The sequence below is a fragment of the Lucilia sericata genome, unplaced genomic scaffold (assembly GCF_015586225.1).
Source record: "Lucilia sericata isolate MDLA Ls3-8-SP2 unplaced genomic scaffold, ASM1558622v1 Contig000636F_arrow, whole genome shotgun sequence".
In the NCBI taxonomy this organism is placed as follows: Eukaryota; Metazoa; Arthropoda; class Insecta; order Diptera; family Calliphoridae; genus Lucilia; species Lucilia sericata.
The window spans coordinates 131,032-152,242 of NW_023994642.1; the positions used below are offsets into that span (position 1 = coordinate 131,032).

Consider the following 21,211-nt stretch of genomic DNA (forward strand, 5'->3'; position numbering starts at 1 on the left):
AGAAGCAAAAAATATAGATTTCATTTTAAGTTTCAGCCAAGTTACTATGCTGAATAACAGAGTTGGATAGTTCAAAGTAAAGAGAACTAGTATAGAATAAGTACCATGATAATTTTGACAATCGGCTAAATGAACTTTTTGATCATAAGAGTATTTAAATTGATTTCTTTCGCGAGAGAAATTAAATGATTCAGTTCTCTTTGAATATTTATATTTCTTTCGTGAGATGTATTATTTAAAATGACTCTTGGGAGATACATTTAAATTTCGATCACTAAATTAGTAAAAATGAATAATTTGTAATTTTTATAATATTGATTATATAGTAGTGGCCTACGGTAGGTTAGTGGTTAGTGATCTAATTTGGTAGACCGGAGGTGGTGGCTTACATTCCCATCTGAGGCATCGGTAAACGAGCGCACAATAGGCTCGATATAGGCCTAGTTGTATTTTTTCAGATTTGATGTATGTAAATTAGTATGTCCCGAGGAATAGTCTTTTTCAGAATTTCATGTAGGAATACCTCTCAATCGATTCGTATTAATGTACTGAATACCAGAAAAATAAAAAATATTTTTTTTCGAATGGACCTCAGTTCCTTACCAGCGATTGAAAATCCTCAATATAATTTTCAAAAAATAAAATGTCTTCGATTTTTTCAAAATGGGTCTCAAAAATTCCGTAATTTTCTGCTGATTACGGGAAAAATAATCTTAATATTTTTGTAGAGTATTTTTGGTCCACAAAATGATTTTTAGTGGGTTGGAGAGACATATTATTTTCTTTTTTTTATCGAAATAGGTGTAAAATTGTCCAAATTTTTAGCTTTAGTACATTAAAACACATCGTTTGAGAGGTATTCATCCAAAAAAGTGGTCCACGGGACACCCTAATGTACATCCTCCTTTCAAACTAAATATAGTAAATATTTTTTTCACGAAAACAAAACGAATAGAAATTCCGCGAATGACAATTTTCTTATTCTGATAATATTTTCATAAGCGAAATTCCAAGTCCAAAATTCTTAATATACTTTCAGAATTTAAATCAGTTTTTTGAAGGTGGCAAGAGTCAAAATAATTTTTGTACAGATAAAGTAATATATGCCATATTATGGCCCAAAGTAAATTCGAGGGGCCCGGCTGTAAATATGGTAGGGTTATTTACCATTAGAGAATTGCAATGTTTATGTTTTCCATCTCTGGGTTATACATGCATTATTTTGTGAATTAACGATGTGACAGAGGCTATGTGTAAAGATTTTGAACTATTGAATGAATAAGAGGCATTCAATAATAGAAGTTTTGCTAAATATCAGAGTATTAAAAGAATTACTTCTTCAAAGCAATGAAAAATGTCTGTCTTTCTACACAAGATATATTTGAAAAACTTTTGAAAATGTGTATATTTAATTAGATTTAGAAAAATCAGTCCATAACTGAGAAACGTATAAAATTTCAAATATTGTCAAAAAAAAGACGCATTTTTGTAATTACCTAGAAAACACAACATTGGCAACCCATTTTGAGCTTACCACGTTTGTTAACTTTTAGACAACGGATATGCATAAAGTTCAGATTGCGACAACGAATTGTTGCAATGTTGACAATGTTGCGTGGTCTACATTACATGTTGTTGTTGTTGTTGTTGTATGTATGTAATGGATGTTATTGAAAAATTTGGTGTTAATTTGGTACCAGGCGTCTATATTTATTTGTCCCTCTGTGTAGAAACTAAAATCTTATTGTTTATGAGTATCGGTCAATAATTAACCCAACCCCCCATTTAAGATCCTCTTTTAAAAATTACAATAACGCACATACATAGCTTAGCTTTAGTGGGGAGGGGTATAAAAATTTGGGTTTGTGCTGATGTATGTCACACACAATAATAATGGTCATATACCCACCTTAAAGTATACCAATCGTCTAAGAATCATTTTCTCAGTCGATTTCGCTAGTCCGTCCGTCCATGTAAATCTTGTAATCAAACTACAGGTCGCAATTTTGAAGATAATTCAATGAAATTTGGTACATGATCTTTTGTTGTCCCAGGGCCGAAGCCTATTGAAAATGGTTAAGATCGGTCTATTATTTCATCTAGCCCCCATACAACTGAACCCCCGAATAGGGCTTGTAAACCTTGTAATCAAACTACAGGTCGCAATTTTGAAGATAGTTAAATGAAATGTTGCTCATGATCTTCTATTGTACCGGAGATGAAGTTTATTGAAAATGGTTAACATCGGTCCATTATTTCAACTAGCCACCATACAACTGAACCCGCCGAATAAGGCTTTTAAGTTAATAATTAGGTATGTTTAACATACTCGTATCTCGACAAAAAGCTGAAAAACCAAGTTCTATACTATCCTTGATGACCTCATGAATTTTATAATTATAGGGACTCATTTAACCCTAGCCCTATACAAAGCCCCCTTCCAAATTTTACTTAAATGTCCACAATTTAAGCTTAAGTATATCTGAGGCAAGGTACAATTCAACTTAAATGCTTTGTTATGAAAACTAAATCACATTTTATTTTTGTAACTGGTGTAGGGTATTATATGGTCGGCCTCGCCTGATTACAATTTCTTACTTGTTTAAAGTTAATTTTAACAAAGTTCTATAAATTAGCTGTAGATTAGTTTTACTAAATAGTAAATAAAGTTTAAATGTCTTTAAAACTCTGAATATCTGCATGATAAACACGATTGTCTCTTTTTATTATTTCTTGCAGAAGCAGTGTGTGAATGACGTTATATTAAACAAAAAAAAAAAAAACAAAGTCACTAAGAAACAACAACGAGAAAAAATCATTGATGATCATAGAAAAAGTGTGAACTTAAACGAATCATTTGTACTGTTCTTTTATAAATTAAAAACAAAAATATAAATCTACGAGACAGACTATCTTCATGAAAAATTCCCATTCAACGATGATGGTGATGGTAATATTGCGTCTGTTTCTATTGCCGGCTGCCATAATGCTGTCATAAAATATCAATTTGCAATTTTTCAATTTATATTTTAGTACTTTTTCGTAGCCGATATGCAAACATATACATACGACTGTTTAAGAGTGTAAACATTATGATGCCATAATAAGTGATATTATAACAGAAAGGAGAGAAATAATACAATTTTTTGCTGTTTTCATATAAACAAAAATTTGATTTAAAGTGAAAGCAAAGTATTTTGAAAAACAAACAAAAATATAAAAATTTAAATTTTAAAAAATCTCTTAACAAAATGTTTGGACAAAATCTATATTTTTTGAAAGCTTGTATTTCAAACTCAACAAACAACAACTGCCAGTGTTTTACCTGCCCCAGTGAAAGCAACATCATGATGTCTCATGTTAAAAGAAAAACTTGCAACACAACAACAACAATTACCCACAATACCAACAGCAACTATTCAACCTGCAGTTCAGTTCAACAACAAAAGTTACAAAGAACATATTCCTCATACAGGTCATACAGTCATTGTAATTTATTTATTATTGGATTAATTTTTATTATAATCGCTTGTAATGGTAAGTACTGCCTTAATATAACATTATAGTAAAATAATTTTATTAAAAGCTTTTAAGCTTCAACATGTAGGAAATACAATTATAATTTTATGGATTTTCAGTTAGGAAATTGTTAATATTTGGTGTTCATTGAATTTAATTTATTGACTTAATTTGGGGTGAAATTTTAAAATACACTGGAATATGATTTTTATATTGTTTAATTAACAAAGTAGTATGAAGTAATTCAATTACTTGGAAGTTATACGAAGTTCTAAGAATAAGTCTAAAAGCACAAATATGTTTGGAGAGTATATTACGGACGATAAGATCCAAAGATATTGACATTTTATTTTTTTAGTGTGGTCTATTAAGTAAAGTATTTAAGTTTATAGAAACGTTAAAAAAACCTGATATATTAAAGTACAAAACTTCCCCAATTAAATACAATTTAATTGCAAATCAATGTAGTCTTAAAACAACACAACCACTGTATAACCTCTGTACTAATTGTTCTTGAATTGCCACAATATTAATTGGTTAACTACCAAAAAAAAAACTTTGCCACAAATACTAACTTCAATGCAATGTAGTAAATAGAGTAGAAAAATCCAGAACAGAATTTTGCAATTACTTTACTTTGCTACTCTATTTGTTGCTTTTGCCGGGAAAACATGTCTATGTTTCTGGTGTAGTAGTGGAAACTCCTAATGACAATATTGTCGCCAATCCCAGTTGCTGTTGACGATTTGAAGCAATTAAACAGAAAACAACTACATCGTTGAAACTTGCATTTTATACTAAAGGATGCATTGTAGTACTACGCCATTACTGAAATTTTTTCTACATTATACTATAGGCCACAAAAGACTGCATAAAGAGTAAGAGTATTCGCACTGTATATAAACTGCTACTAAGCCAAACAGTAGTGCTAATGTTATCACGCTTTAAGAACTCATTTCAAATCAAAATACAAGAACTGGATAATAAACTACTTGTTGTTGTTGCAGTTCTTGTTAATGCACAACACAAACGACAGGCAATCAACGCAAGACAACATTTACGTATGTAGTTGTATGCAAAGACCTCAAACGAGACAACAAGCGGAAATAATAAAATGTTGAAAAAATAAGGAATTATATAAAATTACAAATAACGGTGGGGTTAACATTAAAAAATTATATATATTTTTTTCTACGATAAGTAATTTTTTCAAGTCGATATCAGGTCTTCAGCGATATGGTTAATGATGTGTCGAAATATCGCCTGTACCCTAAAGAATGTATAGTATGTTTTGGGACCTTATAGACAATATAGATACAGTCAAACTCGCTTATAACGAACTCGGTTAAAACGAATTCTCGGTTATTACGAACAAGTTTTCAAGTCCCTCTATTTTGGTAACTATTTTCATACAATAAACATCTCTTATAACGAACTCGGTTATTACGAATCCTCGTATAAAACGAACTACTTTTTCAGTCCCTCAAGTACAATTTCATACAATTTTCCTTTTTTATAACGAACTTAAAAATTATGTGTTAAAATCATAAGGATATATTTCGCTTTGTTGAAAAAAAAACTTAAATTTGTTAAGAAAAATATGAACAAATAAAATCAATAGTGTTTTTTTAAGAATATTAAATAAATTTATAAATCATATTCTTAAAATTTCGTAAAATGCCACTTCATTTTTGGAATTACAAAAACTTCACTTGTCTTATTACGAACTTCGCTTATAACGAACAAATTTGACTGGTCCCGCTGAGTTCGTTATAAACGAGTTTGACTGTATGTATGTCTCTCCGCCTGTCCGACTTTTAACAAATAATTATATATTTTTTTAAAATATATAATGATGAAGGTAATAATAAGAATCGGAGATTAAGATTATTCATTATATACCCACTGTTCTTCATTTGTTACAATCTATATCATGTTTTACTCATTTGAGTATGTGTGTTTGATTTAAAAATTACTATGAGGAACTGAAGGCGCCTCCTAATACTCTTAGTTTGAGGAACAAGAAACGTAAAATTTTAAATGCAACCACTTAAGGGCTAATTCGGCTGTCAACATGTAATAAAAGGCTGTCTATATTATATTGTTGTTGTTTTTACATCACTTAATATAATGCACTACTTGAGAATTAGTAAGTATTAGTAAAGTAAGTACTTGGGTGGAAATACTCTAGTGTACATATTATATAGAAATAGATAGATACGCATGTTTAGTGCATCAAATTTATATGATATTGTGTCACTCTAAAGAGTTTAGTAGAAAATACACCAAAAGTGTTGACATTCAATTGAAACATATAGTGACAAATGGTGTGCCACAGACACCAGCAGTTAGTCATTTAAAAAAGTCATTGATTTTATATTAGTAAGCAAACTGATACTGAAAATTGCTTGGCAGAAATGATATGCATCGGTAAATCAGAATAGGCAATAGCTCCGATATAAGAACTACTAGCGGATATGTTTAAATATTAGTGTAAATATGAATATTAGGAAATGATTTATTCTTCTTATACATGTGTATGAACATTATACAAAATGAAAATAATAACTCTTTAACAAAATTTTTTCACACACATAACAATGAAACTCAATCTAAATAATTTCAATTTCAACAAATGCAACAATCTCAAGTGGTTTTTCCATTACTGTCACAGCTGTTGAAGATGATGATGAGGATGTTCTTTTTGTTTTAGTTTTATTTTTTTCCAATAGCAGTTTGTATTGATTACACTTTATTGATTATAAATGTGCACATTGATGTGCATTTAGTCAAGTGTTAAGTGTTCTTGTGTGAAATTTCATTAAGATTCATTTTTTCAATGGCTTTCTTTCATTACTATTAACTTTAATTTATTTCAAAATAATTGCCTCTCTTATTGCTGAAGTACAAAAATAAAGTGTGAAGAAGAATGGGTAAATAAAGGGTTTTTATTACTTGCCTTCCTGCTACTAAAACTTCGATTTGTATCTGTTTAGCTGGAAATAACTTTTCCAATTGCTTATTTTTTCCCCAAGAAAACCAACAAGAAAATATTAGAAAATTTATTGTTATTGTATGTTATTCTTTTCTTGTTTTCATCTTAATTTAAAGTGATATTATTTTCACATTAATAGAAAATTGAAAAGATATATAGGATTTTAATGACCCTTTGCGTTTATGCTTAGAAATTTATTGTTCTATAATATTATTCTTGGGAATATGTATTTTTTATTAAGAAATATATTTATCAAAGCTATTAAATTTGTGAAAGTGATTTTTTCTTTAAGAAAATTATTTATTAATTAAAATACATACATATTTTTATACATTTCAAAGATTTTCTGATTAAAACATTGACCTAAATTTTTCAAAATTGTCAAAATAGTTTCATAATTTCATGGTCTATTATATGGGTCTTTTATAAATTTTTGTACAATTAGCAACAGTTTTGCATGCATGAAAATATAAATAATTTTTGCAAACAAAGGATGAAATTACAAAAATAAAAGACTATCAATACAAACAATTTTTTAACATACTTAAAATTTATGAAAAAGGCTATTAATTTATATAACACAGCATGCAACACAACATGTCACATACACATATTGATACAGACACAAAAAATACAAATAAAAGACTTGTTATGTGGCAGATTGTTTTGTTTGTAGAAAAGAAACATACATAACGAGGGTAATAAAATTTTCATTTACAATTTTTTTTGTTAAAACCAAAAGAAACAAATAGTTAACAATATTTTTTGTTTAATAAAGCACAGTGGAATAGTTATCAATAAAATTCGTATAAAAATAATTATGTTTGATATACATCTATCCCTCGTTTTATACGATATTGTTATAGCCACCGTCCGTGGCAGACTGTCCGTCTGTCTGTCTTTCCATCCGTCCGACCTTCCGTCTGTCTGTCTGTCTATCTGTCTGTTTGTCTGCCATAGACATGATAGAGACTCACTTAAAATCCCGGTGAATCTAGTATCACATAATACCCTGGTATGTCATGAAATCCTTTTGTCGTCCACCCAACGTATTTTGCCATATGAACTTAATGACTCCTTTTGATCTTGTTTCTGCTTCTTTCTGAATATGGGCTTTAAACTAAAATATTGAATTTAAATTTTGATGAATTTAATAATTTATTATTTATTTCATTACTACTAAAATATGTAAAAAATTTACAGAAATTTAAATTTTAATTTAACTGAGCATACATATAATGTATAAATTGTAAGTAGATATTGTGGTTGATTGTGGGGAGTAAACATATTAAATTACAAAACAAAAACATATTAAAATACAATACACCTACACATATTTGCGTGTGTATAATGTTGATTTTCCACTTGCAATTTAAAACCGGAAACGGATATTATAAATATGTGTATGCATATGAATGTAATCTAGAATTTGTAGGTAAACAGAAATTAATAGGAGATTTGTTTATAAACAGAAATACAGTTAGAAATTCATTCATACGCAAACACGTGTCTGGTAATTTGCTCAATAATTAGCTTTTTGTTTGTTGTTGTTGTTATCATTTGAATATATTTTGTTTAAACATTCTAATTGTGATTACAGCATGTGAGTTGGGTACGCACAATAAAACCAATAGCAGCAATGATAAACTCACAATTAACTGTTTAAATAAATGTTTCAAGAATATAAAATATACATATATGCATTGGGTCATAATTGGATGTACATAGTACATATGTATATTAGAGTTTCCCGAGGAATAGCATTTTTTAGAGTCTCATATAGGAATGTCACTCAATCGATGCGTACAGAAAAAATTAAAAAAAAAAACAATTTTGAAAGGAGCCTCAGTTCCCTTCCATCGATTGAAAATCTTGATCTCAGTACAATATTGTTAAAAAATCTTTTCTGCAATCTTTTCGAAATGGGTCTCAAAATTTTCGTAATTTTGATCTGATTATGGAGAAAATATTATAAATTTTTTTAGAATATTTTGAACACAAATTGATTTTTATCGATTAGGTGTCAAAATTGTCGTAATTTTTAGTTTATATAGAAAAATATTTGAAAAATTGTTTGGAATTTGGTTAGTCCATTTCAGAATTTTCTAAATTATTTTGGAATTTATATGCCTTTTATAATACTCTAAAAGTCGTTTTGTGGATCAGGAATATACTTTTCTCCCATTTCGAAAAGATTACAGACAATTTTTGAACATTGAAACGCAACGTTTTAGAGGTATTCCTCCAAAAAAGTGGTCCACGGGACACCCTAATGTATATACATGTTTTGTATTGTTTTGCAAGGGCAATGACCAGTAACGGTTTATTTTAAAAGCAGTTCAATATGTGTACGTATGTATATATGTATATGTGTGCTAAACAAAAACAAATATAAAGTTACAAATAGCGTACACAGAAAAAATTATCGGTAGTTTATTTTCAATTAACATGTTTTCCTCTTTCTTTAACTTTTATTTAAACAATTTTTTAATTGTCATAATTATCTCATTGTTTTGATCCTAAGTATACAAATTTGATTAAACTTTTAATTGAATCAATTAATTTTTTAATTGGCTGAAAAAGTTTTTCCAGCCTACTTTTTTATTTAGGTTTTTTGTTATGATATTTTATTTAAATAATTTCATTATTTATAACGGAAAATAATTCTCAAATAGTCAATAATATTTTAGGCATAAGAAGTTGAAGTTTCATAAATATTTTAAAATTTATAAATCACTTTATTTGTTCAAATATGACAATAAAGAGATATTTTTAAAGAGTGCTTAACGCATTGTTAAAGGTAAAGGAATCCTTTAATGTTGTAAGCATTCAATTAATGCTTTGATTGTTTCAATCATCGACTTTATTGATTTTTAATACATTTTTAACCAAACTGTTCAATTTATTTGATTAATAAACTAATTAAAATGTAAGTTTTATTTTATTAAATATTTAATTTATCCAATTAATGAATTAACTAATTTTAAATTTTGAATTTAATTACTGATGTTAATTGTTTTGATTATTTCTTTAATTGGAAAAAAAATATTTTTTTACAAATTTCATAATTGATATCATCATTTTGTTGATAGGTGCAAAACTTGCTTGATACAATCAATTTGTGTAATGTTGATACAAAATTTAATAAAGGGTTGTAACTGACATCTGAGTTAATGAAATCTTTGTAACAACTAATGTCATGTTTTAGAGGAGTCCGCAGCATACTGTTGAGAATTAAAATTTATCTTTAAAAAATATCCGAGGTTTATTATTTAAACCAAAAAAGTCTTAAATCAAATACTTTGAGTAACATATGAATGTACATATGTGTAAAATTGCATTACATAAGTCTGAACAACTTATAGTTTACATAAATGCTATACGAATTACTAACTACATGTTTAAACCAATTCAATTGTTTATTTTTTTATTTCTCGAACCATTCATTCAAAATCTTGGTTGAATACACCCGAGTTGAAGGAGAGCGAAACAGAAATTGTAAAGCACACATACACAAATGCTAAGTAAAATTAAGAAGGATTTCTTCTTTCGCAAATATTTCTTATTATGTTTTGCATTAACATTGAATGTTTGGTTAAACTTGTAATCTTAGGGTTTGCCTTGTCTTGGAATATTAAAAAACAAGTAATAAATTATACTGTGGGGTCTAGGTCTAGGACAGTGAGTCGATTTTAATATATCAAAATGTTCATATTTCCTCGGAAAAATTTTAAAATTTAAAGGTTTACATAGACGGAAATGTTTTTATAAAATACGATTCAAGTGCTGTCTGTCTATGCTCATCCCTAGCCCCAACATAAATGATTTATTTAAAACAAAATCACATTTTATTATACCCTTCACCTTCGTGAGAGACGTAACCGGTAAACGAATCCATCAAATAAGCCGAGACTTTGTTCTTACTCACAGAGACACACTGTGGTAATTCTGGTATGAACAGAGTTTACTCCGGACATACCTGGCCAAGGAAGAAAAATTCAATGGTATAACTTGTATAAAATACCTTTCATCCATTATCGTTCAACCCAGCACAATTCTCATTCATCCGGCACACTTATAAGAGAACAACATACGACACACTTATTGGGTGGGCAAGGACCCTACATTCATCCTGTATCATATTCAATTAACACCAACTGGGGTATCTGTTGTACTCGGCAACAACTTCGAACTTATCCCGAAATATAGACTTTACCGTACATCAGTCCTTTAACCGCGAATTTGGGTTTAAACAGCCACTACGTGGATCCCGAAAGAACATCAACGAACTGACCACCCGGCAACTGGCTAACCGTAGTACCAGATTATGTGGTTCTCTGGTTAGACCCCATGTCAAGTCATACCAAGAACTAGCCGAGGAGTGAAGTGACATCACCAGTATATATATTCTGAGTCCTTATAGATAGCGGAGTCAATTAAGCCATGTCCGTCTGTGTGTCTGTAGAAATAAGTTTTCTGAAACCAGATATCTTCGGGATCAAAATCTTCAATAATTCTATCAGAAATACCTTCGAGAAGTTTGCTATTTAAAATCAGTAAAATTCGTCCATAAATAACTGAGATAAAAGCAAAAATCCGGGACAACCTCTGAAAATTTCTTCAAAAAGTCACATTTTTGCATGCTAAATAAAATGAAATATATAAAATTAATATTTTTTCGCAAATGCAAATGCGAATAAAAACTTCTTTCTTGTTGTGGCCTCCGGTAGGTTAGTAGTTAGTGTTCTAGTCTGGTAGACCGGAGGTGGTGGGTTCGATTCCTACCTGAGGCACTGGTTAAGGAGCGCACAACAGGCCCGATAGAGGCCTAGGTGTATTTCTTCGGATTTGATGTATATATATCCTCCTTTCAACTAACTAACTAACTAACTACTAACTAACTAACTAACTAACTAACTAACTAACTAACTACTAACTAACTAACTAACTAACTAACTAACTAACTAACTAACTAACTAACTACTAACTAACTAACTAACTAACTAACTACTAACTAACTAACTAACTAACTAACTAAACTAACTAAACTACTAACTAACTAACCTAACTAACTAACTAACTACTAACTACACTAACTAACTAACTAACTACTAACTAACTAACTAACTAACTAACTACTAACTAACTACTAACTAACTAACTAACTAACTAACTAACTAACTAACTAACTAACTAACTAACTAACTAACTAACTAACTAACTAACTAACTACTAACTAACTAACTAACTAACTAACTAACTACTAACTAACTAACTAACTAACTAACTAACTAACTAACTAACTACTAACTAACTAACTAACTACGAACTAACTAACAACTACTAACTACTAACTAACTAACTAACTAACTAACTAACTACTAACTAACTACTAACTAACTACTAACTAACTAACTAACTAACTACTAACTAACTAACTAACTAACTAACTAACTACTACTAACTAACTAACTACTAACTAACTAACTAACTAACTACTAACTAACTAACTAACTAACTAACTAACTAACTAACTAACTAACTAACTAACTAACTAACTAACTAACTAACTAACTAACTAACTACTAACTAACTAACTAACTAACTAACTACTAACTAACTAACTAACTAACTAACTACTAACTAACTAACTAACTAACTAACTAACTAACTAACTAACTAACTAACTAACTAACTACTAACTAACTAACTAACTAACTAACTAACTAACTAACTAACTAACTAACTAACTAACTAACTAACTAACTAACTAACTAACTACTAACTAACTAACTAACTAACTAACTAACTAACTAACTAACTAACTAACTACTAACTAACTAACTAACTAACTAACTAACTGTTGTGGATACATATCTGCCATACCCAACTATACATTCTTAATTGTTTGTATCTTTGAATGTATGTTTGCAGGAAACCCTAGTTTTATGTTTTTTTTTGAGTGGAAATTGATATTATATTAAAACTGGTTTTATGGCTTATTAAAACTATTTTTTTTATTTTATATAATTTTAAATAAAATTTTTTTAGCACTTATGAAATGAAAATTTACATGGAACGTCGCTGGTAAATATTAATTATTGTAAACTAAGTTATTTAACAGGCTTTAAAAATTTTCTTTAACGAAAAACATATAAATTTGTTATAGAACCCCTAAATAAACATGATGTCTGGTTATTTGTTTTTCTGTTGTATATACCACTGATCCACTACGGGAGTTGAAGTAGATTCTTTGTTTTCTTCAAGGTTTATTTGAAATGTTTTTATCTTCTGGTTAAACCGAACATTGTACACTTTGGTTTCTTTTCCAGAATCAAGTACTAAGCACTGGACGAACAGAGAATAAGAATACAGAAAATAGAAGTTAAATTAAATTGAAACGTAACGAACCACTGCTTGTGGTATTTTTCATAAACTTTTCTATTTATTTTGTGGATATTCTACTAGTATTTTTTCTCTTTTAAGCGTGATAGTGATGTTGTTTGAACATGTAGTGTATTATAGTAGAAGATTAAATTCTGCAAGAAAAAAATATCTCATGCGTATTTGCTGATTGTGTTGTTGGGGTTTCCGTTATTAAGGGCAGCCTTTCTGTCCACCATTGAATTCATTTTATAATTTAGCGGGTGGCCTATGTTTCTCGGTTATGTTACGTTTATGGTTATTTTTCTTGTTTTTTCATATTTTTCCTTATTCATTTTCCAATTTCATGTAGCTTTTTTTTTTGGAGTTTTTGTCTTTTTATTTCACTGGCACAATACAAAGAGGATCCATGGGTTTTATTTGTTCATATGCCGGTTGGATTTATAGTGGATTTATTTGTTTCCATATTTCTATGGTGGATTTTCGTTATCGTATTTTGTTTTTGTATATGCCTATATACATATATATACTTCTCTGTCCTTTTTTCTTGATCCTCTTTCTATGTTTGTATTTTTTATGAATAAAACACTTTTTGGAATTTATTAATAACATGGGATAAAGGTTTTTGTGGAATATTAAATGGCTTTTAGTCATATATACAAAAATATATTTATACAAATTTATTTTTAATTAAAAGTGTTGTTTCAACATTTTTGTCCATTCGAACTTTGTATACATATGTATGTACAACATACATACATATGTAATGACGGGCATTTGTTAATACTTCGTAAATGGACTATCACAAATTTATGTACAAATATACAGCTAGCATAAATTAGATCTTGATTTTTAAATTAAAATAGCTTCAAAAAAATATGTTAAATTAACTACTATGTATGAACTTGTTCAGTTTATAATCGAAATTATAAAGTTCGTTCTGTTGCATGTTAGCTTATTTACAATAGTTGTCAACATGTTGCAGATAATTTGTAAATATCTTATACAACACATATCATCATTATATCCACCATCAAAAAAGATGGGTGTGTATTGATTTTGTCATTCCGTATGTAACACATCGATATATTAGTTATAGACTCACATATATTCTGGGTCCTTATAAAATTCCAAGACGATCTAGCCATGTCCGTCCGCCCGTCCGCTCGTCCGTCTGTCTGTCTGTTAAAAGCACGATACTGGGCGAACGGAAAGATGTAGATGGTTTTAGTAGAGGTAGAATTTTTTCACAAATATTCCTTAAAGGTAAGGTTTGTTTGGTATCGAAAATGGGCAATATCGATCTACGTTTTCGGATAGCCCCCATACAAGTAGGCTTTAGCTGGGATTACTGTTTTAAAAATAAGAGTATAGCGATGAAATTTGACATAAATAAGTTTCATACAAGCCAGTCCACAACTCATTACTGGCACAAAACAACAAGTACAGCGAGGGAATTCAACATAAACAATATTTGTATGCACAAAAATCGTTCTACCAATTCTAATATTAGGGGGATCGGTCCATAATTGACCATATAAGTCCCCCTTCAGAAAATGATTTTAATGCTCATTACTGCCGTAAAAGTACTAGCTGATCTATGAAATTCGACATAAACAAGTTTTATGGAAACTGAAATCTTCCATAAAACCATGTGGGGTTTTATGGGCCTCTTAGGCGATGAAATTCGAAATAAACTACTTCTTAACGAAATATAATTATATACAAAAGTTTATGAAGTTCGGTCTAATAAGGTCCACTTCAGAAAACGACTTTAACCCTCAATAATGGCTCAAAAATTCGTAAAAAATTATGGTAGTTTTATAGGAAATAAAATTTTTCAACTGAATTTGATGAGGATCGTCGATAACTGATTCAACCGGTTTCCTTCAAAAAATTACTTTAAACCTCATAACTGAATTAAAGATACGAGTACCGCGATGAAATTCGAAACAAATAATTATTGTCTAAACTAATTGGCTCTACCTTACATTTAACCCCTTTTACAAAAAACAGTTTATGATAAAACATGTAGGAAAGTATAGTCGGGCATGGCCGACCATATGATACCCTACACCACTGAGTATGTTAAAAATGTGGATTATATTTAATAACAAAGCATTTAAGTTGTTTACCTTAATTCCGAAATATTTTAACAATTTGTTGAAGAAAGTGATTTTCTAAAAGACAGGTTATATGGGGGCAAGGGTAAATATGGTCCTATTCTTATAAATTTTTGGACATGGCTTTACGTTTACATTAGAGTCGTGTATGCTGGATTTCATCGTTATACTAGTGTTTATTAATGAATTATTGACCTTCAAGTCATTTTCTGAAGGGGACTTTGTATGGGGGCTAGGGTCAAATAAAGTCCGATAATTATGAAAATTGGTAGTATTATTAACACGTATATAGAAATAAGTTTTGCCGATTTTTGTAGAGATACTACAATATTTAACATAATTATGAACTCAAAAGCCCTTTCCTAATTATGGAAAATGGACCGATTTCAACCATTTTCAATAGGTGGTGTAGGGTATAAAAATTGTACAAAAACGATTTGTTTTCAAAAAACTGTCAGTACCTAAAATTATTACAAACAAGTAAGATTGTTATATTCGGCTGTGCCGAATCTCATATACCCACCATCAAACCGTATGTCGTAAAAGAATTGCTCCCCTATAAGCATCAGGGTGATGTTTGGAATATGGCTTAAGACAATTATGGACCGAGCTTTTTTGAACTAACTAAATATTAATTTTTAAAAACCAAATATTTTATTTAAATTCTTAAACCGTGAGCGTCAATTATGAACCGATACTCATAAAATTTTGTACATAGATTTCGTTTGTATAGAACTTATTTATGCGCCATACTCGTATTTTAAGTAAGGAACACTCGTATTTTATTAACCAAAACTCTTTCCGGCAGGGAACCTTTTATAGGGGCTAGGGTCAGTTATAAATCAGTCCTCATTAAATTCGGAATAAAGAATTATGTTCCTAAGTATAAACTTTTTTATGTCGATTTTAATTATCTGAGTTTTCTTCATCAAATTTTCTAAAGAGGATCTCATATGTGGTGTATGGTCAATTGTTGACCTATCGTCATAACTTTTTGTAGACTGATTTTGGTTCATATAAAAGTTGTTTACATTGAATATCATCGCTGTTCTCGCATTTTTATGCCAGCAATTAGCGTTCATGTAATTTTAAGGGTCATTTATTGGCCGATCCAAAAAAAAAAATTGGTACACAGATTTTGGCTCTTAAGAAACTTACGTGTGTAGCATTTCATCGCTTTACTCGTATTTTTAAGACAGTAATGAGCGTTAAAGCTATTTCCTGAAGTGGACCCAATAGGGGGAGAAGGGCCAATTATGGACCCATCCATAATAAAAGTTATTAAAAAGATTTTGGCTCGCGTGGAATTTAATTGTGTAAAATTTTATTGCTATATTGGTTTTTTTAGCCAGTAATGAGCGTTAAAGTCATTTTCAGAAGGGGACCTTATATGGGGGGTAGGGTCATTTATGGGACGATCTTAAAAAAAATTCGTAGAACGATTTTGGCTTGTAAGAAACTTACTTATACCGAATTTCATCGCTATACTCGCATTTTTGGACCAGTAATGAGTGTTAAAGTAATTTTCTATGGGGGGTAGGACGGTCAGACGGACGGACATGGCTAGATCGTCTTAGAATTTAATAATGAGCCGGAATATATATACTTTTATGGGTCTATGAGCAATATTTCGATGTGTTACAAACGGAATGACAAAATCAATATACCCCCCATCTTTTTTGATGGTGGGTATAAAAATCTAAAAATACCAGTTGTAAAACGAAAAAGTACCATAAAGTCCCCTTTTATAGATTTTCGTTCAATCAATCGTTCAAAAAACAAAAAAGTACCAGTCATAGAACGAAAAAGTACCAAAAATCTTTTCCTCTCTAGATTTTCATTAACTTTGGGCTCTTAATGCTTAATTTAAGTTTCTTATTTCAATATTAGAAAAAAAATCAAAAGGTACTCTTTGAAGAAGGAAAAAGTACTAAAGAGGCCGCTTTTATATGTTCTCACTCTATATTCTTTACATGCTTAATTTCATGTTTCTACACAGGAAAAAAAATATACATGCCTGGTACCAAATTGACACCAAATTTTTCAATAACATCCTTTATCAAGTATATACTTACATACAACAACAACATGTAATGTAGGCCATGCAACTTTGTCAACATTGCAACAATTCGTTGTCGCAATCTAAACTTTATGCGCATCCGTTGTCTAAATGTTAACAAACGTGATAAGCTCACTATTTACAACGCATTTTGAGCTTACTACGTTTGTTAACTTTTAGACAACGTATGTGCATAAAGTTTGAATGTATAAAAACGAAAGGGTATTATATAGTTGAGACATTTTATGAATGTTATTCTGATCTTCACATTAATATCGATAAAATATGCGACATTTTAGCATAATTTGTATAAATGAGTAAATCATAGTAATAAATTCATTGTAGCTTAAGTGGTTTAAAAACTAATTAAATAAATAGTACAACATTTTTGATAACTTCTCTACTTTATTACCACTTATGTTGTAACATGCTAGTGAAGTCTAAATTTTCTTTAACTTTTACAAATCTTTTATACAAAATGATATACAGTTAATTCAAAAAAAAAAAAAAAATGTTTTCGTTCTGTATAGTTAATCTCAAGACCATTATAGTTAATTGAGCTTTAAAAATTAACACAAGTGGTTCTTTTCATTTTTTTTCCGTATGTTGAAAATGGCTACTCTAACAAATATTTTTCTTCAACAAATTTTTTCGAATGTATAAATGAGATCTCATAAAATCTGAGCACTCACACTTGAATATAATTTTCATGTTAACGAGTAGATAATAAGAAAAAAATAAAAATAAAAACATAAAAAAACATCGAAAACTTGTAACAAGCCTTAAGCCAAAAAAAAAAAAAAAAAAAAAAAAACATTTACAAATGTTCCTACAACATTGAAAAACATCTGAGTCTAGTAAATGGACGGAAATAAACCAAAATAACTTTATTATAACCCAAAGCTATTTTATATGTTTTACACTCGTATAATGAAAAAAAAAGAGAACAATAAATGTGAAACAAGATTCCAAAGGAATAGCATCATAACAAAAATGCCAACGAAATGAAAATCTCAGGAACCGAGAAAAAATCAAGCGGAAATAAAAACAATAAAATATGAACATAAATACACACGCATTTACATAAACACTTGTCCAAAACATACAATATAAAAAAAGAGCAAAATGTAGACACAATTTGAAAATTAATTCGACATGCAGCAAATGATGTAATTTACCACAAACTGCCTTGCAACTACAAAAACAACAACAGCAAGAGTTGATGTAAACAAATAAATAAACAGCAACAACTCATAAAATTATGACATGACTGATAGAAAACAATTGTTAGGTTTTTTGGTTATTTTTTTTATTTTGCCACACAAATATCATGTATTCATTTCAACACTTACAAATGTGTACAGATAAATATGTGTAAATTTTTGTAGTTATCGTAAAAGAATTTCTAATTCAGGAGGAATTTTAAATATTAGACGTCGAACGTAGATCGCAAAACCCACAAAATTAAGTTCTATTATTTATATTTTTTTAATATATTTCGATCAAACTAGTAGCGTCCTTATGTTTGAACATTTATTTTTTTTGGGGAGCAATTTTAACCCATTAATACAGGTAATTTTACTTATTTTTTCTATGAAATTAGTTGCAATATCATATTAGCTCCCGTAGAAGACCTTTTTCCAAAACCACTTTCATGATCATTAATTTCATATTTTAATCGATGTTGTAATAAAATTTTATAGGAGACTCATAACTGTGTTAAGCATTTTAACAACTTTTTCAAGCATTCCTTTCGTAACTTCTACAGTATAATTTGTCGACTTTATAAAGAATATTTATTCTTGGTCTGTCTGTATATCTGTTGAACAAACTTTTCTGAAGTCCCACAATATCTTCAGGATAAAAATCTTCAATAAATCAGCAATGTCGGTCCATAAGTAACGGAGATATGTATAAAATTCCGAAACAATCCATAAAAATAATACCGAAAATAGGAATTTTTGTAATTTTTCTTTTGGAAAAATTAAAAGAAAATAATTAAAATTGTACATAATACACGGTTGTTAGATCTTACAACGTTGGCAGTAAAATATGCAAAAAATGTCTAGCAACAGTGTCAAATTACAAATTTTGTCTTGCAACATTGTCAGTAATACTTTTTCTGACAACTATGCAAATGAAAAATTTTAAGTTCATACTATTGTTAGACATTTTCTGTACATTTTACTGACAACGTTGTAAGATCTGACAACCGTGTATCAGAGCTTTTGGTTGTGATAAGTGGTCCAATGAAGATCTGAGAAGTTTTATGGGAATATTTAGTGAATAAAATATTCCAAAACTAGTTTTTGTAAAATTTTTTCTTAACTCCATTAAACTAAGGGACATTGTTAGGAGCCATAAGGTCATTTTTGAAAGGAGACCTAGGAAGTAGGGTCAATTATGGACTCATCAAATTTGTTACAGATATCTTTACTCCCAAAAAACTTATTTGTGCCAAATTTCGTTACTCAATTGGTATTTCGTTACTCAATTGGTATTATTAAGTTATAATTTTTATATGGGAACCTAATAAGGGGGATGGAACAATTATGGTCTGATGTCAGTCATACATTAGAGTATAATTTCCAGTTGCATAAAATTAACTTGTGACTCGTTAATTTTTATTCCAGAGAAACACTTGTATGGGTTTAGGTGAAATCGTGAACCGATATTGCTCATTTTCAATACCAAAGAAACCTTATCAGTAGAGAATATATGTAACATTTTATTTTAGCTCCTTACGAGTGGTCTCTATCGTGATTTCAACAGACAGATGTACATGGCTAAATCTTCATAGAATTTAATAAGGACCCAAAAAAGTTATACATACAAACATATATACTTTTGTAGGTCTACAATCAATATCTTGATCTATCAATAAAACAAATTTTTTTTAAAGTAAACTAACTATGGAGAACGGTATGTAAGATTCGACACTGCCGCATATAGTACTCCTACTTGTTTTCTGTCCGCATGTGTAAATATAAAATAAATTATCAGTTTGTTATTATTTTTTTTATTTTTTTTTTTTTTTTTGCTATCAAGTGATAATTTTATATGTTAAATAATTGTAGAAAATTTATAAAACACAACTGGGCTTTAATGTTATTTCGTACATCGACAATTTATTTGCTGAAAGAAAAACAACAACGACAACAACAAAAAGGTCATATATTTCCTTAATATTTATCTTAAGAAAAAAATTTCCCTTATGAATTCAATTTTTTTATCTTGTTTTTGTTTGTTCTCACTCTACTGTTATTTGCCAACAGGAAATGAAAACGAGTTTCAATGAAAATAAAGGTTAAAATTGTATCTGAAAATAAATGAGGCTACAAGAAATGAACGAAAAAGGAAGTATGAAAAAAAAACAGAAGAAATAAACAAAATACGTTTTAATTTTATTTGCCTCCTGAGATGGCAAATGGAAAATTCAAGATGCTACAGGTTTTTTTTTTCCCCGTATAGAGCCTTTTTTGAGCACCTGGGTATTTGGAGTAGGCTTTGTGTACACAACACAATTATCAAATAGTTTTTTGAGGTGATGTTTTTTTTTTTAAGAGAAAATAAATAGTTTAATAAAATGTTTAATTAATTTTTCAGTTCGCTTATAAAATGAATTTTAACGTATACAGTATGATTTTTTTTAATATTATACAATTTAACAGAAACGTAGACTTTATGGAGTCTCATTAAATAATATTAAAATAAGGCACAACTAAGAGCTGAATTTGACTATTATACCGAAATGTATGCACGTATATACATACATATGTATTAATTTCAAAGTTTACATGGATAAAAGACAGATGTAAGGGCATCGTTGAATCAATAAAATGTGATGGGTGGGTTTATTAATTTGTGTGAGCTCAATATTTTGCGCTAATGCATAAAAAGGGTCTTACCAAATTAGATCGTAATGCATAGATATTTTGGTTTTTAAATAAAATAAATAAAATGACATGTTTTTCAAATGTGGTCTTTGTGGGTGAAAGTCAAATTCTTTTTGTTGTTGTTTTACTTTCAAATGTTAAATAACTAAAATACAAAATAAAATAAATATGTATTTGTAAACTGTAAGCTGCTTTTTTAAAAGAGCTTTAGATTATGTGAAATTATTTTAAAAAT

The 21,211-nt window shown here is 29.2% G+C and overlaps 1 protein-coding gene across 5 annotated transcripts in view; it reads left to right on the plus strand.

The window, feature by feature from the left end:
- LOC119606928 overlaps positions 1 to 21,211 on the plus strand; it is a 201,539-nt gene that overhangs the window by 106,529 nt on the left and 73,799 nt on the right. For all 5 annotated transcript variants that reach the window (XM_037960599.1, XM_037960601.1, XM_037960600.1 and 2 more), the window contains one exon: positions 2,740 to 3,537. In XM_037960599.1, the coding sequence (XP_037816527.1) occupies positions 3,252 to 3,537 (286 nt within the window). In that variant the 5' untranslated portion in view covers positions 2,740 to 3,251. The remainder of the gene's footprint in view (positions 1 to 2,739; positions 3,538 to 21,211) is intronic.